At 45.7% G+C, this 25,841-nt stretch overlaps 1 protein-coding gene across 6 annotated transcripts in view; it reads right to left on the bottom strand.

The window, feature by feature from the left end:
- The window catches only part of LOC121323897 (protein TANC2-like), a 136,620-nt gene that overhangs the window by 7,091 nt on the left and 103,688 nt on the right, over window positions 1–25,841 (bottom strand). For 5 of the 6 annotated variants that reach the window (XM_041265219.1, XM_041265220.1, XM_041265221.1 and 2 more), the window contains 20 exons: window positions 22,472–22,661; window positions 21,857–22,102; window positions 16,903–17,028; window positions 15,035–15,070; window positions 14,356–14,637; window positions 13,896–14,029; window positions 12,230–12,461; window positions 11,543–11,709; window positions 10,544–11,151; window positions 9,319–9,427; window positions 8,649–8,771; window positions 8,201–8,437; window positions 7,664–7,849; window positions 7,254–7,347; window positions 5,752–5,885; window positions 5,378–5,501; window positions 5,019–5,194; window positions 4,663–4,795; window positions 1,426–1,517; window positions 934–1,080 (listed from right to left, as the gene is read on the bottom strand). In XM_041265219.1, the coding sequence (XP_041121153.1) occupies window positions 934–1,080; window positions 1,426–1,517; window positions 4,663–4,795; window positions 5,019–5,194; window positions 5,378–5,501; window positions 5,752–5,885; window positions 7,254–7,347; window positions 7,664–7,849; window positions 8,201–8,437; window positions 8,649–8,771; window positions 9,319–9,427; window positions 10,544–11,151; window positions 11,543–11,709; window positions 12,230–12,461; window positions 13,896–14,029; window positions 14,356–14,637; window positions 15,035–15,070; window positions 16,903–17,028; window positions 21,857–22,102; window positions 22,472–22,661 (3,576 nt within the window). The remainder of the gene's footprint in view (window positions 1–933; window positions 1,081–1,425; window positions 1,518–4,662; window positions 4,796–5,018; window positions 5,195–5,377; window positions 5,502–5,751; window positions 5,886–7,253; window positions 7,348–7,663; window positions 7,850–8,200; window positions 8,438–8,648; window positions 8,772–9,318; window positions 9,428–10,543; window positions 11,152–11,542; window positions 11,710–12,229; window positions 12,462–13,895; window positions 14,030–14,355; window positions 14,638–15,034; window positions 15,071–16,902; window positions 17,029–21,856; window positions 22,103–22,471; window positions 22,662–25,841) is intronic. The other variant, XM_041265223.1, reaches the window with a different exon arrangement.

The following is a 25,841-nucleotide window of genomic DNA, read 5'->3' as shown; positions in this document are numbered from 1 at the left end:
GAAGACATGCAAATATTTGTGAAAGTGAGGACTTCAAATCCAGTCCCTCCCCTGGATATATGTGAGGACCCACGGTCCTCATTTGTAGAGTAACACAAACACAAAATCACAACACGCACACACCAACGAAAAACAAACAAACATGCACTCCCTGTACCATCTACACGCACCCACACACATATAAAAACAAGGCCTGATCGGAAAGTATTGCATTTAGCGGAATTAATATTGTTTCCATTGTGAAAAAAATAAGTTCCTTTTGTATCATTAGTTGATACCCATGTCTAATCATTAACAGTAATATAACCAATGCTTTTTAAAGCCCTATTTTGAAGCAAGTGGCAAAGCACATTTTCTGAGAGGAATAAACAAACTGTAAAATGACAGAAAGCCAACATGAAACGTCTTGGCAGCAGGAAGGAGGGATTGATGATGACGTTTCTTGTTAGTCGCATCAGTTAACTGTTCCCTATTCCTCTCTGAAAACTTGCCTTTGACCCTGAACTTCTTCAAAAGGTTGAGGAAGATGTGTCCACCCCCCCTCTCCCACCATTACATCATCGGCACCACCCAATAAAATGTGCTCAAAACAAACATGCAATACTTTTCAGTCTCCTGCTAGAGTATGTGTGCAGGACCCCCTCCTCTCCGCCTCTCATCTTCTCCCCGCCTCTCCTCCTCCTCCTCTCCGCCTCTCCTCCACCTCCTCCTCCTCCTCCTCCTCCTCCTCCTCCGCCTCCTCCTCCTCCTCCTCCTCCTCTCTCCTCCCTCCCCCCCCACCTCTCCTCCCCCTCCCTCCTCCTCCTCCTCCCTCTCTCCTCCTTCTCCTCTCCGCCTCTCCTCCTCCTCCTCCTCCTTGTCTCTCCTCCTCCTCCCCGCCTCTCCTCTCCTCCCCGCCTCTCCTCTCCGCCTCTCCTCCTCCTCCGCACTCACGTTCATTTTCCGGCGGCAGCGGGACAGGTTCAGGAGCAGGGACACCTTGAGCTCTCGAAAGGTCTTGAGGTCCTCGCTGAAGCCCTCTCGAGGGAACTTCTTCAGGGCGTACTGGTAGCGTTGGGCTGCTTCCTTCACCTTCCCCCTCTGGTCGTGGGAAACAGAGAGGCAGGCACGGGATTGGACTCAAACAATATACAGACTGAATGAGTTCAAAGGTACTCACTGACTCACTTGTTAACTCAACAAGTGACTATTTTCTAATTATTCACTTTTAAAGAGTGTAGGACCACGATGGGTGTGTGTTGTAATAAGTTAAACATCTTTCAAGTTTTGAGCACAGAACAATGAAAAAAATAAAAAAGAGGTCAAATTGACCATACCATTAGTTCAGTGAAGGGTTTAGTTAAGTAATTGGGATGGAAACCAGCAGACACGGGGTCCTGAGGACCGGGTTCAGGAAGCAGTGGGAATATGTTGACAGTGCCTCACCTTGTAGAAGGAGTCCCCCTCCTCAATCAGCTTGCTGAGCAGGATCATCATGATGTCTGGCTTAGATGTGGCCATCGCCCAGGTGGCGGGACCTGCGGTGTACAGGATGCATGATGGGTAAAAAAGAGAATGCAGGGTGTCTCGGAATCGCAGTGGAGAAATACCAAAGAAGAGGGGGGGGGGGGGGGGGTCCTGCTGCAGAGAACACAGCGGAGCGCTGTTCTATCACTTATTGAACATTAGCTGAGGATTTTCAATTCCCGTGATCCCATCTAATGGTAAACAGCACAATTTATTACCAATTCTTAAGTACAAGTTAGATAATGATCCCGTACTGGGATTTGAATGCAGGCACCCAGCTTTAAAAAGGAGCTGCTCTGATGCCCTTGCACAGCAGTTTGAACCATTGCCAGCTCTAACTAACAACACTCACCACTACTCCTTTATATGTTAACCTGAATTCTGTGTCTGAAGCCCCCTTTAAGGTAAGCGCATAGTGACACCTGGTGACCGGATATTTGTAACTGTGCTGCGATTTTACGAAGAGAATTTCAATTTTGCAAGTCAAACCCAGCCGCAAGAACTGAAATTCAGACTTGATCCCACGTCATTCAGATTTTCCGCAGAAGATTATGTGTTTGTGGCTCCACAGCAGCAGAGACCCAGGGTTAGAACACTGGAGGGCTGACGCACGTGTTGACAGGAAATGTTTACTTTGCAGACTGCCACGCATTTTCACAAGGCTGTCAGCAGATGATGATGATGAGCTCTGAATGTTGGAAACCAGCTGCCAGGATCCTCGGTAAAAACTGTGTGAATCTGACACCCCGGGAAAGAACTGACGTGTCAATCAGCAGTGTGTGTGCGTGGGCATGTATTACTATGAATTTAGGGACAAAATTTGAGAAAATGGTAGATAGTAACTCCTGAAAAAAACGATGTTGTGGGTACGTCCCCATTTTTTTAAAACGCCTTTAAAAAAAAAAAAAAAAAGCCAAAATATTGTTGTCGACTTTCACCCTGCGTGGAATTATCTGACTGGAGCCAGAAATAGTTAATAAAAATAGTGTGAATCAATGAGAAGTCTCCTTAAATATAGGAATGCAAATGCCTGTCTGTCTGTGTGTGCGTATGTGTGTGTGCGTGGGTAAACTTTTTTTTTGTGGAATCGTCTACAGGTGTGCGATAGATACCAGGGCCCGTATCTTCAAAGAGCTTAAACCAGTCTTTAATTCACTCCTATTAATTTTACAAAACAAGAACCAAAACAACTAAGTTCGATAATCCAGGTTCTCTTCTTGTGACGTTAAAATGATTTTAAAGAATGGAGGAAACGCTTTGAAAACACGCTCCATGAGTCTTATAACTGAGGGAGATTCCCATTGCATTGCAAATTCCTTTCAACTCATGCCAGTGCTACAGTATATCACTGCATCTAAAAAAACTACAATTCATTTGTGTTCTCTCTTTAATTGTACAAAGTGTACCCACATCATGCAAACCCAATGCATCGTGATCACGGGGTCAGGTCACTGGAGCAGTGGGACAAGTTTCAATACCAGCCTTCCTCAATGAGAGGGTTAGCCTGTCTGGCTTTCACTGGGATTCTGTCTGCAACAGTGACCCTCCCCACAAGACACAACAGCGATAATGAAAAGTCGATAGTGATCGAGAGGCGTAGCTTCATGCAGGCGCTCCAAAAGGCGTCGGCAATGCTTCTTGTTAAGATGAGCGGGCCAGATTAAGTGCAGGTATGCAGAGTAAATTCCCAGGTAGTCACACAGAAACCCCCAAGGATTATGGACTCCTCTCTCTGGCTCACTGCAGGAATCCACCTTTTATACTAACGGAACCTTGACCTGCGCGGAACGGACACGAACATTCTCTGCTCCCTCTCAAGGTTCCAGAGTTTTGAAATGGAACCATGTCACCCATTCCAAGATGGATGCCTGTTTAGGGGGCACATTTCTGGGACAATCCAAAAACAGTAGCGGGACTCCCTTTATGGAAAGTGTTAGCTTGTAATGATTATCACTTTTATTCACAGACTTATGAAACTAGGGTTACCATGTGACTCCATGTACACCAGGACAGTTCAGGCTTTTCAAATCATGCCCCAATGCATTCTGGTAAGTGTAGTCCTGCCCCGAGACAGGTCAAACGTACCAGCATGCACAGCGATACGAGCTGAAAAGCCTGAATGGTCCCAAACTGTCTCAGTGTACATGGAACAAATGGAACACAGTTTAACGCCGAATGCACATACCTATACATAGATTTACATCTCTTAGTAAGAAGCCTTGCCGTCATTAATAAAACAAAGATAGGAGAAAGAATAGACTGTGGAGGGGCACTGACCTTGTGGTCGACTGGGCAGTGTCTGACAGCCTGGGGAGAGGTGTGCGTGCGCGTGTGTGTGTGTGTGTGTGTGTGTATGTGTGGGGGGGTGAGGGGGTACGGGAGAGATTAGGAGGAGAATGAGAAAGGAAAAAAAAAAAAAAAAAAAAAAAAGCAGCAGCCATGAGAAGCAGGCAGCGTGAGCTAGCGAGAAATAAATAAATAAACCCTGCTTCAAGACAACCAAAACCCCCCAAAAAAACAAACATCAACCCCCTTCCCTAAAAAACCCAAGAAAAAAAAACACAAAACATGACAAACTCGTGAAACAAAAAAAAAGACGCAATGTGAGCGCCCCCTGGAGGCAAGGAAGAAGCACAGCAAGAAGGTTGGAGAGCGGCTGGTCACTGCGTGTCAAAAAGCTGGGGAAGCTGTTTAGTGTATCAGAGTGCAACCACAGACACAGCACACTATCTCCTGAGATCCTAGGATACCACTCGCTTCAATTCCACACGCCCCAGACCAATCTCTCCCCAGGTACATCAGAAAACCTGAATTGTACTGAAGTAATTGATAATGCTGGTAAATAAGTTCCGGCTTGATTCCCCTTACATGTGCCCATAATAAATATCTGTGTACAAAATGCAAAATAGTCTACTGTAGGTTCTGTGTGTCCATTATGCAGACTCCACTTTTAAAAAGAGCTGTATCAGGTACAAACCTCCCAGTGATCTACTGTGCTTGATCGCTTCCAAACTGTTATTCCTACTGACAAACAGTCAGTTAGCCCGCTGTTAGTGTGTGTCAGTCTGGTAATGTAAGAAAGATAAGAACAGCAACAGGTCTACTGCTGCCGGAGGCTGGATACCGCGGTCCTGTCTGTCTGTGTGTCCGTCCTACCTATCTTGGCTCCCTTCTTCAGCAGGGTGACCACCACAGAGGTGTTTCGGCAGCCCACTGCCCGGTCTAGTGGCCGCATGCCGCTGTAGTCCACGTGTTCAATCATGGCTCCGTGATCCACCAGGAACTGGACCTGAGGAGAGGACAGGCAGGCCAGTCAAATCAGCTGCAACGCACTGCATTCACTTTCGCCGTACCCAAACTCAGATATACCAGTAAACGTGTGTCCAGTAAAGGATGGCACTTGACATCTGGGCTGCTATGTCGTCCCAAGGATCAAATGTCACACTGTGTGCAATTCTAGACATGTAATAACAACACTGCATTTCCGGTGCAGTCCACTAGGTGTCACTCACCACCTCCGCATCCCCGTAAAATGCAGCGAGGTCCAGGGGTGTGCGCCCGTTCTTGTCGGCGTGGTCAGTGGCAGCCCCTCTCTCCACCAGAGAGCGCACCACGGTCAGGTGACCCTTCAGGGAGGACCAGCTCAGTGCAGTCAAGCCCTCCTTGTCCATCAGAGAGAGGGAGGCCCCTGAGAGAGGAACACAGAGGGATACATGAGCAGGGCAGCCTCCTGAAATCACTGAGAACTGTACAGTACAAATCAAAAAATAAAATAACTAAATAAAACTAAAAGAAAATAAAGAAACAAAAACGCATCTTATTAAAATAACCTATTTGTTGAGTTGCGAATGCAACGGCTGTGTGGACTCACCCTGTGAGAGCAGGAACTCCACCGTCCCCAAGTGCCCTTCTGAAGCGGCCATCATCAGAGCGGTCCGGCCCTGCTTGTCAGCCATGTTGACGTCGGCCCCGTGCGTGAGCAGGAGTTCCACAATCTGCAGAGACAGAGATCCAGCGGTGAGTGCACAGTGCAGGTACCCACGAACACACACCCCCATTACGCAGTGGCGGCTGTGGAAAGTTGCCGCTATCTGTAACTAGCCATGCAAGTGGGGCTGGACGTTAAAACTGTGTTGGAGTTTCAGAGAAACAAATTACGAGGCAAATCTGTCCTGGAGGATGCTTGTAGATTGCTCCTGAACTTTGGTACACATACTGATCCCCTCTCCCCCTTGATGACCCTACCTGCCAGTGTCCCTGCCTCACGGCGCTGAACAGAGGCACAATCCCACAGCGGTTAGATTGAGACACAGCAGCCCCCTGCTCCAGCAGCAGCCTGCACACATCCAGCTTCCCTCGGCCCGCCGCTGCAGTCAGAGCTGAGGGGAGGAGAGGAGAAGGGAAGAGAGGAGCAGGCTGTTACTTTATATATGCTGTAGTTTATTATCCCACAAATCAATCAACCAATCTTTGTTTTATACAGCGCCTTTCATAGTGGAACACCATCACAAAGCACTTTACAAGATGCAGTAAATAAAAAAAAAAATCCATAATACTTCAAATAGAGAAATGCATAATACATGATATACAGCAGAAAGTACATAATACATGATAGCAGCATAACACATGAAATAGTACAATAGTGGAAGGTGCAGAATACATGATAGTAAGAATATGTGAAATAGTAGCAGCAGCTAATAACAGATATCAGGCTTAAGGAGCATGGAAAACAAGAGAGAGCAGGTGGGTTTTGAGAGTTGAAATATCAAAGGATCATGCAAGTGTTAGTTAAAAAAAAAAGTATTACGTAATGTTGCTGTGGTGACAGATATCTATATTAATCCATAGTAACTTAACTTTTGTAAAACATACAAAAAGAATACAAAATAAAATAAATCAAACCATTTTTTATTGGGCTTATTTAATGTTCAAAACGCCATGTTGAAAAAACTGTCAAACAGACCACAATACATTACAAACTGTGCATTGTTTGCATGTACTGTAGGTGTTCAAAATCTGCATATGTGGGATATATTTGTATTTGCAATGCAAATGCAGTCAAAGACAATGCAAGCAGACGTGTGGGAAGTCAATGAGGGACGTTTATCGAGTAGGATTAGCTACTCTGAACTCTAGCTTATTAACTCCGGGGCATTTTGCCTACATGCCTCCTAGCTCTCGTATCTGCACTTTGGTTTCAATCTTTGGGAGTGTCTGACACACTCTCCTCCGCCCGCACCCCTGTGATCAGGGCTCCTTACTGCATTGCTGCAGTGCAGTTCGATCAGACAGCGACAGTCTTCCCTTTCTACAGGCTCGTTTGGATCTGATCCAGATAGCTGGCAGGCACGAGAATGCGCATTCACTGCAGCTCCACTTCACTGCTTCACAATATTGATTCTCGAGAATTCGATTGCTCACAGCCACTACAGCAATCTGCAATGAACACTCACGCAAACTCAAATACTGAATTTGAGCATGGGTAGCTCAGTGGTTAGAGAGGTGGGAGTTCTTGAGGGAGGTGGGTTCGAGCCAACTTTGATCTCATCACAAATACAAAGCCCTTTAAGAAAATGTGAAGCGTGTGAGGGACCAGAGCTATTCAAATCTGCTGAAGAATGTTCATACCAATTAAAAGTCAATAGCGATCAGTATTCAGCCATTGTTGTATCTCTGAACAGTGACAACGGGAGTCAATACAAATAACATTAATGGTATAAGCATTGTGTCTCTAGGTAACCCCTCACCTGTCTCTCCCCACAGGGTGTCAAAGCTGTTGATCTGAGCGCGTTCCACCTCCTCTTCATCCTTCTCAGGGAGGTCAAGCAGGTAGGAGACGATCTGAAGGCAAGCAGAATTATGAACCAAATTCACATAGAAAATGTCTTTTGTTATTGTAGAGATTAAAATAAGACTCCTATTGCATAAGTATCACCCTATATCAAGATTTACAGCAAGCTTGATTAGCCAGTGTACAGGTAACAAGCTCAGATGTCTTACTAACCTCATAGTAAAACCAGGAATGGATCAAACAAAGTCTTGTTTCATTATTATGGTTCTGATTACGCAATTAGACTGATCACAGCTACAGAGTCTCCTTCAGTTTGTGAGTTGTTCTAGCGGTCAGCGCAATACTGCATGTGAGGTGGAGACTCACCTCCGTGTAGCCCATGCTGGCGGCTGCGATAAGAGCTTGCTGGACAGCGTGGCTCTTGGTAAACGCACCCTGTTGCTGGCCGCCCATGGTCCAGTCACACTGGATCAGGTACTGAACCACCTCCAGGTGCCCCCGCAGAGCCGCGTGGACCAGGGCGCACTGCCCGTTCTTGTCCAAGTGATCCATCTGTAAGGATAAGAAGAATGAAAACGCATGCTTTAGAATGTCCCGCCCTTCACAAGATTCAGCACCGTGTTTACACCAGGGCTGAAGTCATGCAACCCCAAGCCTGGTATTTACTTTGTCCCTTTTCATAAGCTCATACTGATCACCCCTATTTAAGTCCTCTGTTTCTTTGCTAGACAGAGAGAGCACCTTTCCAGTTAGACCTGCCCTTGCTGAATTCTTTTTCTCAATTTCCTCTGACCAGCACAGTGGGGGGGGGGGGGGGGGGCTGACACTCAAATACCCGCGTAGGTTGAATGCAGTAAAGAAAGAGAAGTGGAACAGCGGAGGGGCGTCCGCGGGGGGGCTCACCTTGGCTCGGCGCCGGCACAGCGCGTTGACAATGGGGAGATGACCGGCCGCTGCAGCGTAGCCCAGCGGGGTCAGCCCGATCTCAGAGCTAGAGTCCACGCTGGCACCGAACTCCAGCAGCAGCCCCACCGTGTCCGTGTACCCCAGGTGAGCGTGGGCACACAGGATAGGGGCGTTGTTCAGCACCTCTGTCCGATAGTTAACGTTGGCCCCGCCCAGGATCAGCAGCCTGCTCACCTGCACAGACAAACAGAGCCGCACGGTCAGAACCAGCAGCAAGCATTGCCAATGCCCACTCTCCTCCTTGTAATTGTAATTGAAAGGCAGCAAACAATGCTGCTATAATTGAGACTGTAATTCGACCGCACTCCAGGTCTGGTGTATACTGTACTCCTGTAACGGTGGTTGAACTACGCTTTTCAATACATGGTGAAGAGGGTTGGGTTACCTTGATGTTGGGAGTGTAGAGGTTTCGGAGTGAGGCCAGTGCAGCAGAGAGACCCTCTGTGCTGTACGACACCCAGAGCCCTTGCAGAACAGACGAGGACACCCCCACCTTCTTACTCAAGCCCTACAACAACACAAGAGCGTTATCATTGGTCAGATTAGTAGAATTATCAGAATCCACGGCAAAGCAAATTACAAAAACAGCAACACAAACTGCAAAATTACTTGGGTGCAATCATACAATTTGGCCAGCAGAGGGAGTTGTGTGCGTTCTGGTTACAACAGCAAGATACTGTTGTGCTACTGTTGCAGATAAGAGATTGCAGACGAGTAGATAAGCATTCAAACGAAAACACCCGATTTTTTACAGTACGTACATTTTGAAATTACGGTAAACCTATCAGTTTTGTATAGAATGTGATTTGATAGTACTTGGTTTCATTGGTTGAGATAGAAAAAAAAACTCAGTTCACTGTGTTTGGACTGCTGTCGTTTGCAATAATGTTCAACAAGAAGAACAGTGCTGTATTTTAATTTCTGCCCCTGAAGGTGACCACATGACATCTAGTACAGCATTAAGACAGGCCCCCTGCAGTGCAGCACAGGGAGTTTAAAAGCAGGTCTGAAAGAACAGTCGAGGGAGTGGCTGAGGTCGAAGGAACGGTCTGTACCTTGAAGATGTGTGCTTTAAGAATGTGATGGCCCAGTTCGATGGTCTGTTGTCGGTTCAGTTTGCCTTCCTGACGGGAAAACCAAAACGCCAGTAGCGTGTGGCCGCTCCTAGGAGGGAGAGGGAGAGAGGGAGGAAGAGGGGAGAGGGGGAGAGGGTGAGGGGGAAGAGAGAGGAGAGAGAGAGGAAACCAGGGCTATAAGCTTCTGCCAGAAAGGACAGTATAAACCCACAGGAGATGTACAGCAAATTTCACAGAACAAACCAGGCATGCCAGTAATGTAATTAGACATTACAGGCGTAACTACCATGAAAATGAAGTTGTCACCATGATCTACACAAGCATCTAAACCAGACAACAATCTTAAAACACAGACTTCAACTGCTTCTGATGAGGGCTCTGCAATTAGACTAAATCAGATGGCAAAACTTCAAATGTGTTCAAAGTGCATGTGTTATACATATATATGAACTCAAGAACCACAGCAATAGCATGGCCAGAGTTTACAGGAGGCTAATCTCCTCAGATGGGGCACCCTGCGATCTCCCCCTCAAGCCGAGTGCATTATTAGCTGTAAGCCGAGGCTATCGATATCCGCCTAGCTGCTGACACACAGACAATAGAGGATACAAGTTTTGATAATGGCCCAATATCTTGAGTGCTTGGTTTTGAAATTGCTGAAATGCATCCAGCTGGGCACAAAATCGGCACGCGCCTCTTCACTGGATTACTGGCTAATCCTCCCATGCAAACACACTCTCAGATGGGCCAGCATGGGAGATCACCACTGACACACGGCTCACTTGTCTAGGAGTTGGGCTGACTGCTACACACTGGTAGGGGAGGGGAGGGTGATGAGGCAGTAAGTTCAATTAGGCAATGGATGATAGTATTTCCTGTGTGTTTTTTTTCAGAAGGCAGTCTAGTCTACTGGACGGAAAGCCCAGGGGTTTTATTTGGTTTGAATCCCTGCTAAGCTACAAACTCAGTGTGTAACTTTGGCAGCATCAGGAAGAATACATTACAAGCGCCGGTAATGTAATTGTAACAGCCTTGTGAGAATTAACTGGACTTTCTAGCAGTGTAAACCATACACGGTAACCAGCTGCACTTTTGCCAATAAGGAATTCAAGCAGTTTGAGAAGTTTTACTTGCTACAGGCAAGTTTCCAGGGCAGAGTAACAGAATGAGAAGGGAGTGTGAAGCCTCAGGGGGCAAGGGTTACCTGGGGTCGCAGAGGAACTTGGTCTTCTCACCCTCCTCCCTCCAGATGAGCCACTCTCGGAAGGAGGGGTGCACGAACATGCGGGTGCCGTCCCGCCGCTTGATCAGGAACATGGACAGGTTCTCCATGCGCTGCTGGAAGTCGTCCCACTCCAGGGTGCCCTGGACGGCGCCCGCGTTGACCGCCTGGTAGATCTGCTCATCGGTGAGCGGGTGCAGAGAAGCCACGGCCACGTTGAGCCCCGGCAGCACGCGCTCGAAGGAAGACTGCGTAGGGAACTTCATGTTGCACTGCAGCAGGTACACCTCGGCCAGGGACACCGGCACCACCTTGTAGCTGGAGCTCTTGAGGACCAGGTAGCCCTTCTCAATGAGGTCAAAGGTGAGCTTCAGGTAGAGGAAGGAGCCCTGGCTGAGCGTCTTGAGGTGGGCGCTCAGCTTGCCGAAGGTGGTGTTGTCCATCTTGCCGTTGAGGGAGATGTTGTTCTGGATGTCAGGGCTGCTCTGGATGCGGTGGAGGATGTAGGCTTGCAGGTCTTGGTCGATGCCCTCGTTCTCTTCCAAGCGGTCCAGGGAGACTCGGTGGAAGGGAAGCAGTTTGGTGATTTCCTGGGGAGGGAAGATCGAGGATCAATTGCAATGGAAACCACCACTTGAAGGGTCGCGCAGCAGGCAAACACACGAGCAACACAAACATACATTATTCTTCATTTTTTTTTGGTTTGTTTTGTTAAGATGATCTAGTAGAATTTCAATTAAATATACTTTATTTTTCATTCCTGAAGAAATTTCTCAAGACTTTTTAAAATTTGATTTTAGTGAAAAACAATATCTGGTGACGGGTGCCTGAGGTTTACCTTTTCACTGCTCTTGAGTAATTTCCCCTTCAACACACATTTGCAGTAGAGGAAAAGGGAAGTGAAAATGTAAACACCACATGCTATTTATTTCTTCACAGAAAGACAGAGTCTGGGACTGGAGCCCCGTGGCCTCATGGTACCTGCAGCGTGGTCCTGACGGTAACTATCAGTTTCAGCCAGGGGGGGAATTTTCCAATGGTTTTGCTCAGGAAGGATACAATAGTGTCTCCGTAATCAGGCTTGTGGAACTCTGCTTCATTCAAGCCGTCGATCAGGATGATGAGTTCTTCATCTGCTATCTTTCTCTCTGAAACACAAAGACGACAATGATAACAGGAGTTATTATTATTATTATTATTATTATTATTATTATCATCATCATCATCTAGTTACTTAGCAGATGCTTTTATCCAAAGCAACTTAGAGACTCTTGGAGGGGGGGAGGCGGGGGATGGGGGAACCCCAGTGTCTGTGTCACTCATAGTCACCGACTGGTCCCAGGGATTGGTGGGGAACCTCCTGGTATCAAGCCCTTTTCTTTACCCACTGGACCAGCAAGCCTCAATTATCGACTACTGCAAGCTTACCACTTACAATAACGTTGTAACGTATCTGTCTTCTGTGCTACTGTTATTTTTCCTGGTAGGCAAAAGATGAGTTGATCATGCAAATACAAGCAGGACACAACAAGAGTATTTAAAAGAGAGAAACGCGGACCTCGTTTTCTCTGCACTACTTTCCTCTCAAAAACAAATCAGGGTGTAAAGAGGTTTGACAACTTCTGGATCCCTGGTAGCGATTGATTAGCCTTCCCCTCGTTCCCTTACCTTTGTAGAGGGCGTCGAGTGGCTCCAGCACCCCTCTCCTGAAGGAGGCTAGCGGGTCCTGCACGCAGGAGCGCAGGCTCAGCACGCTCTGGAGGTGGGGCTCTCGCAGGAGCTGCTCGCGGTAGGTGATGAGCTGGGGGGAGCGGCACAGCAGTGCCGCCACGTTGTGGACGAACTCGGGCACCAGGCAGGTGTAGGCGTTGTCTGCCTGGCAGTAGTGGTAGGCAACCACCTGGGGAGAGCGGGCACAGAGAGAGAGAGAGATCAGCAATAGAACCGTTGCACAGCAGTTCCATTCCTGAGCTTGTTCCCTGTCCACTGTGGCTAATGAAGCTCGTAATAAACCCTGGAATGGGTGAAAATGCCATGCAACAGGTGTCTTATTCCCATCCTTTTTTTTTTTTTTTTTATAACTTGCCCTTTAACTTTTTGGGTACTTCCAGACTTCAAAGAAATGAATGTAGTGACCTTTCAACTTTTGTTTGTCCCGTCTGTTCTTTTGCAAGAGGTAAAAGGTCACAGCAGCTACCAGGTGGTGCTGGGTGGATTTTAATGCAAGAGATAAAGGACTCCAATTTAATCAAGCAACAAAACCCACTCAGAATGATTGGCACATGATTAAATCACAACCAAATTAACCTTTAAGCTAAATGTGTGTTTACGAGAAGGGTGATCTTTTGGGTCTGTTTTTTAGTAAATTTCTTCCCAGTTTTTTTCTCTAATGCATTTTCCATTTAATTGGTTCCATTTGTACTTCAGGAATGTTTTAAATCCTTAATTGGTCTTCCGTTTCCTGAACACAATAGCTCTTGTGATCTTTTTTTGTTAATGCTTTGCATTTAAATGCTTCCACACTTTGTTCCCAGCAATCATTACTTGATGAAATGTTGCAGCAAAGCAGTGTAGCTTCGAGAGATTATAATACATGCTCAACAATTAACCTACCCATCACTGCAGACACTGTACAGGCTGATTTTAATGATACAGTCTACTTTTCACTAACCTGCTGGATATAAATTAACCCTCTTATTAGCAATGTGGTGTAAAGAGGTATGCAGATGAAATGCACGGTCTAGGAATTGCAATAATTAAACTCCACAAGGGCTGCACTGCAGACAATACTGCAAGCTTTTTGATTGAAAGAGCCATGCTGACATACTGTGTCTCAAGAGATCCTTCAGCTATAGCATATAAGCGATTTTTCTCTGTCAGAATTTTTTTTTCCACACTCCAAGATGTTTTGGTTTTTCATGCATTACAGGTTGCGTATTTGAGTGTGTCTCTTTATACTGTACAACTGTGGCCAAAAGTTTTCATAATCAAATAAATTTAGATATTTTATCAAAGAAACTACAAAATGGTATCACAAGCAAGTCTACAGGAAGACAAAACAGTAGTATTGCATGTTACATTTCAAAATGTCACATTTTTTAATTTGTCCGTTTTTAGTAAAGCATATGGGGAAAACTACAAAACTGTGTGTAATTCAATATGTTAACGTAACATTATTCAGCAGGTTTCATTCGACTTTATGAAGCTAAATTAGTTCATTCTATCGGGTGATGCAAAACTTTTGGCCACAGTTGTATATCCTGTATAGACAATCCTACTTGCAGAAAAGACAAATGTCCAAACAGAACTAGCTAGCAGAGAACAGCTCTCTTACCTGGGATGCCAGCCTCCTCATGGCTTCCTCCTGGCGCCGCCTCATCTCGGGGGTCCCTGGGCAGCTTCCATTGCCGAGGGTGGAGTGTGCAGAGGGGGGCTGACTCAAGGGCAGGTCCCTGCTCCCTTCTCCGTCTGGAGCATAGAGACAGAGAGAGCGAGAGTGAGGCTCAACTCGCTGCTGCATTATCTGGATATTAAACGTGTGGCTGCTCCATTGATCATTTCCTTTTTTTTTTTTTTATGAAGTTAAATTGTTGACCCTTGAAAGATAATTGCCGGTTGGGTTGAAGCGATTTATTTCTTGTTTTAATCCAGGCAGACAGCCCTTAGCTTAAACTCAGCAGCTCTTTGCTGGAATTCTAGCAAGGAAAAGCTACAACCTAAGCTAGATTCTAACCCCCATCCCCCAAGACACCCAGACAGATATAAAAGCAGTCTGGAGGAGAGCGGTGGCGTACGTTTGGGGGAGGCGTGGGGGCTGTCCGAGGCGATCTGCCTCATGAGCGCCCCGTGGCAGCTCATGCCCACTAGACGGGAGATGATGGCGGTCTTGCCGAAGCCAATGTTGCCCACGATGACCACGCCGTGGTTGGTGCTGCCGTTGGTGCTGCGCAGTTGCACGTCGATCTCCTGGAACAGCCAGTCGCGCCCGATGAAGAACGAGTCCATGCTGATGCTGGGCACCTCGAACAGCAGGGGCTTGAGAGAGATGTCCGGGGGGCGGTAGGGAGCAAACCGAACTGGAGTAAAAGGAAAAAAAAAAAAAAAAAAAAAAGACGTCAGACTGGAACACTGGAAGCAAGGATACAGAAACTGGAACTATAGGAATAGCTGTTAAAACAGAATTTCAAATGTTTAAAAAAGACCAGAAGTAGTAACACGGGTTGGAATTGTTTCCCAAAAAATGTAGGAACCACCTAAAATTCAATTTTACTGAAATTCTATCAAATTTCAAACCATAGCAGGTGTGTCACATTGAATCTGCGTTGTTCCTCACGGGCCTGCACACTATTATTGGCTGACTTTCCAAACAGGCAGATGATGTCACCCCCTCCCCCCTTCCCCCCCACCGCCATCTCCACAGAGGGTGCCCTGCAGCTTTTAAAGGTTAAGAATTGAAAAAAGAGAGGAACTTACGTGATTGGGTGTGCCAGGCATGGATGTTAGTGCAAGCTGAATACACAAATCAGAAGAGAAACAAATGGGGAAAAAAGTGACAGAGCAAGTGGGATGAGTTTTCTTAGCAGCATCGCAGCAGAAGACAGCAGAAGCAAACACAGACAAGCCTCAGCAGAGAAGAGGGTGAGCATGGGGAAGCAGTTTCATAACCACCTCTGTTCCATCAACCATGGGAGAAGGTTAATGCTCGCTGTTGCACCATACAGAATTACACGTCTTCTGCGTTTCTGTGCTGTTAAAGGGTGTGACACTTCACTCAAACGCAACTGAAATGTGTGCAAAATGATTTTCTGCCTTGAGTAGAGCAGCCCAAAACCATTATTCAGATAAGCTCTCCAGAGGGGAGGGTCATTGCTGTTGATCAGGCTGATTTACCATGAAACAAAGTGAAGAAACAGCTGCTTAAGTTTGTGATGATCGCTGCACTTCTTAGTCTCTGTGCAGAACAGCGATCCACACAAACTCAAGCAGCTGTTTCTTCACTCGTTTGACTTGGAATGGTAAATGAGCCTGATCAACAGCACTAGCCTTGAGTCTGAATGGTTTACCCGATGGAAAGAGGAAGCATCCCACGAATAGCATGCATATCAATAAGGGTCTATGTGCATTGCAAGGGCTGCCATGGTGCTAAACGACACAGATCAGCTGACCTATTCGAGGGTTGACAGCACTGCAGTGAGGATGGAATGCATACAGCAGGGATGGGAACAAGACCCCTATTGCACAGCAGTGTCACCCAGTCCAGGTTTTACTACGCGCTTGATTAGCTGCAGTGTGTCTAGGTAACAAGCTCAGGTATGTCTTATTCCCATTCCAATCCATGTGAATCGGATATATTTCTGCTTTTGTACAGTTAGAAAAAAAAAAAAGTCTATTGTTTCGCACCTGCTTATGATTTCTTTGTTATTCTTTCAGCGAAACACCCTTCTTAATTTTTTTCATTTGCCTAAATGTTTTAAACATTCCAAATATGTCAATACTTCAACATCTAAGCATGCTTTAGTAAAAGACTGCACAGGCCCTGATCAGCAGGATTCTATCTTACCGAAGGTAGCATTAGAGATAAGGTAAGGAAGCACAAGATCAGTGCTAATCGAGGTCTGTGACGCCTGCCATAAAGAATCTAATGCCACTAAGAAGCTACTGTGATGTGTGATATATAGGGAATGGTTCTTTCCTTGTATGTGTTCTACAGCTTCAGATTCACACCAAACACAGCACAGTAACTAGATGGACGTTTCAGTTATTGTCTCTGTCACTGTCGATCTGACAAAGACAGTAGCCAAAAGCAGTTGTCTATTTGGGGTTTTACAGATTGATTGCTTTGCTGTGTTGCTCTGGGTTCTGCACACCTACTCTGTTCAAACAGTTGTGAGTTGAAGGAGTTGTTAAAACACGCAGCTATTTTCCGGGTGCTCCACCTCGGAGCCAGCTGTGTCGAATGCACTCTGAGGCTTCCTTATATCTGTGAGACAGGCCTTGTAGCAGGCAGCTTTGTGGAGACCGTTACAGGGTTAGATCTCTAAGCTGTCACACATCACACAGTGTATCAATCACTTTCGGCAGGGCTCCGATACTGCTGCTTGCACCACAAGAGAAGGCTTGCTGAGAGCGAAAGCTTCTGTCAAGAACACAGAGGTGTGTGCAGAACAGAGCTTGGAAGACGAGGCGAGTAGGCTGTAGACTGTAATACGTGAATGAGGGCTATTGAAAACGTCATGTTTCTTACACTGAATAAACCAGCAATAGCCCAGGACTTTTGGATCAAGCTTCTGAGCTTCCCATCAACACCTTTCCTCTCCCCGATAAAAGCAGGGTTTTCTTACCTCGCACATCCTGCCCCAGGCGTCCTGCCCCAAGGTTCTGTCGGGGCATGCGGAGAGAGGTGCGCAGGGGTGTGCGTCTCTGCTCATCCAGGTAACCCAGGTCCTCCAGGTGAGCCGAACTCGTAGCTGCCGATGAGAAAGACACAGAGATGGGGGCCGCATTCACTCCAGTGAGAGGTATGCGCTAGGGCCACTGGAACAATGTACTGCTACACTGAGGCAAAAGATATGGGTTTGAAAGGGGCATGGCCGACCCAAACACCTGCACCTCAGATTGTAACAGGAAGATCAGGACTGGAAGTACCGTGCCAGCAAATGAGCATTACATTAATATAGATTTTTTTAAAAAAAGAGGTAATTTCAGCGTTTCACTGAGTCCCTGTTCTTTTGCAGGCAGGCTGGGACCACTGTCAGATCTCCAGCACCCTCACTTTCGTTTTTCATCCTCATCTGCTCAATATGCATTAATATTCTCACAGTGCTACCCACTTCGGTCAGTTGACACAGTTCTGGTAGGTGTATAGGGCCTCTCTGTGCTGGGAACGCCAGCACAAGTTGCAGAGTTTAAACATGAGATAATTCTTGATCACTCTACACCAGTAAAAGCAAATAAAAGTACCAAGTACCATCATTAACATACAAGGTCTTTCCAAATTTCAACCCAAAAATTCACATCTCTGTGCTGGAGAGCTGGCAAAAAAACATACAAAGCCTCATCCCAGAAAAAAAATTGTAAAATCACGTTAAATTCCAGGACTCCAGAGCCAACACAGCTGTTTCCTCGAAAGCTACTGTTCCAGGGTGAAGCTTGGACAAGAACACACGTTGGGCAGTGTAAAGCATGATCAGGCACCGAAACTCAATACTGTACCGTCTTCAGGCACCGAAACTCAATATTGTACTGTCTTCAGGCACCGAAACTCAATACTGTACTGTCTTCAGGCACTGAAACTCAATACTGTACTGTCTTTCAGCCAGTCACTAACTAAGCAATTGCAATGTCTTTAAAAACTTCAAATGAATGAAAAAAATCACTGTCCTAAATATCCCCCAAAACTAGGAGAGAAATGTCTGCATCCACTTGGATTTTCAGAGAGCGTGGAAATTAGCAGGATCCCGTATCAGCTCAAGCTCTGTGTTTAAGTGTGTCTGTGTGTTGGTCGTTCTATGTGTGTGTGTGTGTGTCTGTCTGTCTGTCTGTGTGTGTGTGTCTGTGTGTATGGCAGCTGGGAATGTGGCATTGGGCTGAACTGAACAGGAATTTAGAAAGGAGGCAAATGACACGGATTCAAGTAGCCCCAAGTGCATGGCAGCACCTGCTTTTTGGCATAAACCAGTACCATAAGAATAAGTAGCTAATCTAATAGTCACGCTTTTGAATCGTTTCTTAAAACACGATTATGCCTTTCCTACATTTGCAACAAAAGCTTTTATCATGGGTCTGAAACATTCACTTTGACGTTGTTGTGGAAGCGCAGTATACTTAATAAAACAGGGAATTATTTTTATAAGACTCCTGTCATGAGACAAGTTTTTAATAGAGACATCTAAGCTTGTTCTCAAAGCAACAGTAGCACAGTTTCACAACACACTTGATACTGTCTCTCAGGTCCAAGAACTGACATAACTCTGTTTATTACCGAGACTGGGAGTGGAGCCAGCGCCTCTAAAACTAAAGTTCTCCAGCTAGATTTTATTCCGGAATAAATTGCTTTAATAACGACTTAGAAAAAAAAAACCCAGATAAATAAGGTTTTTCTGCTGGGAGAATCTATTGTAATTCATTTGGAGTCGAGGGGTCAAAGCCAATTTGAAAAGTGAAATTGAAATTCAGAATCTTTGTTCTGGTGTTATTTAAAAGGGTGGAGAGGTAGAGAGGTAGACTGTTGGATAAACTGAAACTGAGCATTCGGGCATCTCGTTTTGTTCCTTTACGGGGTAGACTGGTAATAAATGTGTTTCTTATTTAGATTTTCAATTTGAAATTAGTACAGAATAATGACAGTGTGTTAAACAGAAGCTCTCAGCCTTAATTTGTTGAGATTCTGCACTCTATAGAGAAGTGAATCTCTACTGAATCAGAAAAACAGTTTGACACTATTTTATAGACAGAACCCCACAGCAAAGAGAACTTGCTTTGGAAGCAATCCTTCCTAGGTTCATCAACGGGGGGAAAAAACATATCAAACCAGAGTCTAAACAGAAATCACACACGTCACGAGACAATTCTGCATCTCAAACATTGCTTTCATATGCATCACCCACATCTCTAGTTAACTGAGAGGCTGCTGCAGAAGCAACCACTTTATAAACGCCTGACTGTTTAAACGGAACTGACGACCGCTACAGATTACTTTTGTTTTTTTTCACGATGCAGTTTGGGCATGTTTCTATTTATGTATTTATTTTTTAAATATCTGTACTGACTGTTGTTTGGGTAATTTAAACCGAGGCACTGGGCACTTTCTTTCCTCACTCGGAATCACCATATATCCTCCATGTAAGCCCAAATATCTCTCTCTCTCTCTCTCTCTCTCTCTCTCTCTCTCTCTCTCTCTCTCTCTCTCTCTCTCTCTCTCTCTCTCTCTCTCTCTCTCTCTCTCTCTCTCTCTCTCTCTCTCTCTCTCTCTCTCTCTCTCTCTCTCTCTCTCTCTCTCTCTCTCTCTCTCTCTCTCTCTCTCTCTCCTGATTTGAACCTTGCTCTGAGCCTCCTCATTCCCCCCAGACTCCTGGTTATCCTTTCCTGTTGGCTAGCTGGCTCAAGCCGTCAGAGAATGCCTTCTGCCCAGACTTCAAAGCAGAGCCTGTCACTCGAGGGGACTGGAATAGTTAAAGCCCGCAGCTCTGATCTGCTTTGATGCAGCACATGCCAACCTGCTCCCTTCTCAAAGACCCGCAATACCTCCAATAAAAACACATCTCACGTCTCTCTCTCCTTCATCGGAGCCTTGAAACGCATCTATTGTTTATTGTATTTCTTTACTATGTCTGCTCCAGTAAAAACTATCAGCAGATCATGTTCCCCACTCAGCAGAGGAGAGGTACAGTAAAGCACACTCAAAGTAACCTATGAACTTGTGCCCTGCTGGAGTCTCTCCTCTCCTCTCCCTCTCTTACCCACAGCCGCAGAAGCAATCACAACACCAAACCAGTGGAGCGGAAGAGCGCAGCAGGAATTCAGGTGACAAGGCTGTGTGCTGCTCTCAGCCCCGTCAAAAAAGAGACAGTCCTGTGCAGTGGGGGACAGTTTCAAGACAGTGTACAGCTGGCTATGCTTTGATAACATGATGTGTGTATGTATGCATGCAGAAAATACTAGAATACAGTGAACCATATGAATGAAGCGGTCCCCAAAAGGTAGCCTCAAGGTTTTTTTTCTTTTCCGAATTATCTTCTGCAGTGGAAATCCAATAGCTTTGTACAAATCAGGGTAGGCCAACAGTATGTTTTCATAACTGAAATTGAATAGTACGAACAGTCACCAGCCACTGGTGATGTATTGTATGCCCTTGATAGATAATAAGTAGCAGAAAGCCAGCTACCCTGTGAGGATTACTGGTGTTGCCATTGCTGGCGCTGCTGTGCTCTCTGAACGCGTCTGCTCATGTTTCTTCAGGGTAATACAGCTGGATTATCATGTGCCCCCAGTGGTATTCTTCAGTAAGGGTGAACCCTTGGGAACAGCTGGGCTTGGTTCGCATGATCTCATCTCTTCCGAATAACAGAGACAGGAATCTCGCTGACTCACTGCGCTGAATCTAATCTGCGGAGCAGGAATTTCACGAGCAAGGAACAGGAGTCTGGAGCAGCGGTCCAGCTCTGTGACGGAGCAGTGCAGTGAGGGGGAGGGGGGAGGGTGACTGGAGTGACGCAAGTCAAACCTTGCCCGCATTGTTTTAAAAGTCAACTGCCCCGAATGTCAGGCAAATATTCTACCAATCGGCTTTTAAAACACGCAGTGTGGAAGTTAAATCGCCATGGATTGGTACTCAATTGTAAACATGAGGGAAGGACAGCTTTTCTGATTTTGAAATCAACATGTTAATGAATAGATTTATTGAATGCCTGCTGATACACTTCTTAAAAGTCAACTGTGAGTACAAGTAACGAGTTTCTGCACACCCCTACGTCTTTGTAAATGGAAAGGAGATCATCACCCTTCCTTTGCAGTCAGGTGTTGAATGATGTAGCCTACGTCCTAGAAAGTTGCCATTCATAAACCACAGTGACCATTTCTTGCCTCTCTTCTCTATGCTTGCTGTTGATATTCCGGACTGTGTAGAAAATTCACCCGTCTCTGAATGGGTTTCAAGTGCCGTCTCTCAGACAAACAGAAGGCAGCTCCAGCCACAATTCATTCTGCGGAAGTGTATTTTTGGTAACCATTCCCTAAAACCTTTGAAGTCTGCAGCTTGTGCTTCCTCTGTGCCAGCGGCTTAAACAACAGCAGGATGTCTTTTACTGAATGATTCTGAGCTAACAATGCAAGGGTGTGTATGACAGTTTGGAGCATAGAGCGTCTTGGGATAAAAACAAATGAGATTCCAGGGCTTTGAATCAGACCTAGGTCATGTAGTTTGGTACCATTGCCAGTCTGGGCTTGAGGGAGACACAGGGCTAAATGGCTGGCAGGCAGGCAGGCAGGGGGTGTTCAAGTCAGGATTGAGATCCACTCGCATAAATGTATGTGCAAGCTCTCATGAGCCTTTGTCCTTCAACTTCCATGAGCACTAATGCACCATAAATTAGATGTAAAAATGAAATAATGCACCAGTACATACAGACAGCTAGTAACAGCATATTGGTGGGGATTAGGCAAAGGAGTGCAATGTGTATTGAAGCAAATGATACTGTGCAAGCTGTTTCTTGCAAGTGTTATAGCATTAACAATGATTTTACCTGTCTAATAGTGGGGGGATTCAGCCACACAGCTGCGTGTGTTATTCTGGCTTACCAGCAACGGAGTTGGGCCGGGGCATCAGATACAGAGGGATGGACTGCACGGATTGGAAGGCAATGGCATCCAGGTTGCGCTCAGGGATTTTGTTCAGGCTGTACGTGGAGGCTGTCATGTTCTCATCCACTCGGTACAGGCACGAATCCATGCCTGATTTCTGCGATTGCCAGGGCTTCAGGTTTGCCCGAGACCCCTCCCCGTATTTACTCCGCTCCACGTTTTCAGAGTAGCTCGTCAAGGTGGCTGCAAGGTATAAATTTTTTTTAAAAAGACCCTTTTTATAATGAGGCATTTTGTGAAGAAAATTGGAACTCTGATATAATTAGTGATATATTACAAGTTTATGTTTAGTCTTTTGTATATCTCCTAGCCAATATTCAGCACTGTGAAATACACTGGCACAAGGATGGAAGCAAGACTCCTATTGTATAGCAGTTCCACCCATTCCAGGTTTTACTAAGAGCTTAATCAGCCACAGTGTACAGGTAACAAGCTTAGGTGTGTCTTATTATTAAACTCTATAGTAAAACCAGGGATGTGGCATTACAAAAGCTTAGATGGTATTCAACTGCAGTTTCTTGCATTGCAACGTGATGTGATGGACACACTCACCAATGATGCCACTGTCCCTGCTCTCCAGAGTGGAGGTGGGGCTGGTGACTGTCCCATAGGCACAGTCCCTGACCCCAGCATTGCCGGCAGTGATGGGTGGCATGGTTGAGCAGGGGCTGTTGGCTGGAGGCGAGGCGGTGCTGCTGGTCAGAGTGGAGCAGGGGCTAATCCGCTGGGTAACTGCCAAGCTCTGCAACAGAACACAAGGGGGCGCCGTCAGGGTGGGAGTGTGGAGCAGTACAGCAGGACAACCACCAGAGGGAGCCAGTCGCTGAAAGGTTATTTTCTGTGGTACAGCATACCCTCGCTATAATGCCCTTCATTATAACCTAGCCCTGGACCCCAAATAAAACAACCAAGAAAAGATAATATAATAAACTCACCCTGTCAGCATCCCGGTCTGCACGCACGGGATGCCACCCCCGCAGTGAAGTCAGCTCTTTTGTCTTAATAAAAAGTGTGCGCTGTGTAACTATGCCTCCAAAATGAAAACATTTTATGCTGCAACAAAGCTGGAAACCATATTGATCATTGACAATTTTTGCATGTTGGATTAAGATTTGATGCCCTTTGAAACGATTCATGTCAGATTGATTTTGAATAAAAGTTCAGCTTCAATTGGGGATTTGTGCTTTTTGTACTGCATTTAAATTCTTTAACGAATAGGATAAAGCAAAGGCAGAATACTGCATACATAAGAATAACATGCAATTCTACTTGCATTCACAATCTCACATCATTAACTTACTCAGTGTATCGTTCATTTTGATTGTCCTTTCGCTGAACGAACCCCTCGATATAATGAACAAAGGGCTTGGACCCCAACTGGTTTGGTATAGCGAGGGTGTGTTGTTCTGTTGAGCTGATTTGAGACCTGCTTTATTCATGCTTTGATTAAGATACATTAGTGGACCTTCAAAACATGGTGTTTGATAGAGACCTAAACATCGTATCTGCATAACAGAAGGAATTGTTAGTAAGTGTGGACAATCCTACCACAGTCCCTAAAGAAGTGCATCACAATCTAAAAAATGACCATTATTAGCATGCTGAAGTAGTACAATTATTAACAACAGACTTACTACCTAATCATAATAATTACAGTGCGGAAAAGTGAATATATAATTCAAGGTAATACTTTTACTGGTATAAATGGGGTAAAGAAATCCAGCTTTAGCTTTTAAGATTACAGAAAATAGGAGATACTAATTCGAGGTGGTCAGTGTCACGCACAAATGCGCCTCATAGTTTTCAGCATAGCACACACCATCAAAGCAGTCCTCTCCTCTTTACAATGACAGTCAGCTAGAACGGGCTACAGCAATCTAAGAAGCCCGCTGGGAACAGGAAACAGGGGAGGTCGGTACTCGTAACCCTAACTCAACAGCACGCACTGCTCTTTCCAAGAAGTCTGTCTTAGCCTTTTATATTCAGCCCTGTCTTTGAGCTGCCTGATGGTGTCTTAAAACAGGGGCACGCGGCAAGAGACCCTGCCTGCTAAAACGAACACCAGCCCCCCTCTACTGTGCAGGAAAGAGGGGCTGCAGCCAATCTGCTAGTGACCCCCAGGCACATTGGGATTGATGCACTTCCTGGACCGGAAGGCAATAGAAAGATCATAGCCAGTGAACGATACCGAGATTCATTTTGCTTGGCCTTCCTGGCCAGATTCGAAGCAGGTCCCACGAGTGAAAGAAAGCCAACACCCCCATGACAAGAGCATTTCCACTGAGCTGCCCCATGTACTGCCCGTAGAGATGTGCAAAATACAGAGTCTGTAACCCCTTTTGCGCATCACTGCGCACAGGTGCTGCTGTGGAGGGATAACCTGAATCCAATCCATCTGCCTACGGCCCTGACACAGCAGTTCAGCGATCGCCATAACAGCTGGTGCCTGAGCTCCTGTGTGATTCGCATTAGCACAGCTGACATCAATTCCACCTGCGTGTGGAGCGGAGGGCTCATCTTTTTTCATTAACCCCTCCCTCCCACATAAATAAAACAAGCAGTGACGTCAATTATGGAAAAGGCGAGTTACTTCTCACACCACCCGTTCCCTCACACTGCCGCGAATGAGATGTTTCAGAATTACGATCGTTTAAAATGAGAAACGGCCCTGCCACTCTGGTGTCTAGCCCATCACAGCCACGGAGAAAGATTTAATCTCTTGTCCCTTTCAGCAAGCGTTGTGCTCGGAATCCCAATCAGAAACTGGAACAGCATTTCATTAATTTGTTAGATGTGAGGACATGCGTGGACCCAGGCCTGTATTACTCTGTTAGATGTGAGGACATGTGTGGACCCAGGCCTGTATTACTCTGTTAGATGTGAGGACATGTGTGGACCCAGGCCTGTATTTACTGCAGACAAAAAATCGCTTGTCATTGTCAAACCCCATGTACTTCGCTTTGTTTAAGTTGCTGCATTGTTGCCTAATATTTGCATTAGCAACATCACGTAACACACATTTTTCAAATGCGCCACCATAGACAGATATTGCATAAAGGTAAATCTGCAGATTCCTGGAAAGACTACCAGTCCTAATTCAATGAAAATGTATTTGAAAGCCTTGGTTCTATCAGTCCTTAAACATGCTGAACTCTAGTTTCCACTTTCCTTCACAGATTCATTGATTAGGACCATCCTGTCTCCAAGAACTACACACTTTGTATATTCCTGTTCTTTCTTTGAGGTTAAGAAAATGCAAAACTTTCAGCTGGAGCTGGTGCTTTTTGCTGTTGTGTTCCTTGCTTGTGGAACTCTATTACAGTTGACATCAGGTAGGTTGACACACTGGATTCTTATTAAAGTCTAAATTGAAAGAAAAAAAAAAAACTTTTTGTAGCTGAGAGTGTATTGTACATGCAAGCTCTCTCGTTTAGTTTTCATTTTGTACAGCGCTCTGCGGTGCTACGGCGTAAAGGGCATTCTATAAAAACATTTCTATTGTATTATTTTTGGTGTCCACATCTAAGATTAGTCCTCTTAATCTAAAGGGTTACAAGCTCTCTTAGTAACCACACCGGGACTCTGGTCCGATAGCTGCCATCGCTTTGCACACACTGTCTGTTTCGCATACAGACGGGCCCGAGAACGCCCTCTTCGTCAGCCCCTCAGGTACACCTTTTCCAATATAACTGCCAGAATGCAGGCTACAGAAAAGGAAACCGATGTCTAGAAGGTACGCTCCAGGGTGCAACCTGGAATCAAAGCCTTCAAAAAAAAAAAAAAAAAAAAAAAAAAAAGATCTGTCAAGGCAACATAAAGAACCAAAATGCGGTTTTTAAACCGGCATTCAAAAGATGAAACAAGCTCCAAAAAGGAATCGACATTAAGTACCACGTTTCTAGAAGCCTCCCTCGCCCCACTC

Source organism: Polyodon spathula, chromosome 12 (genome assembly GCF_017654505.1).
Source record: "Polyodon spathula isolate WHYD16114869_AA chromosome 12, ASM1765450v1, whole genome shotgun sequence".
NCBI classification, from domain to species: Eukaryota; Metazoa; Chordata; class Actinopteri; order Acipenseriformes; family Polyodontidae; genus Polyodon; species Polyodon spathula.
Note: the sequence above shows the minus strand (reverse complement) of the source record. Positions and strands in the feature narration are given on the sequence as shown.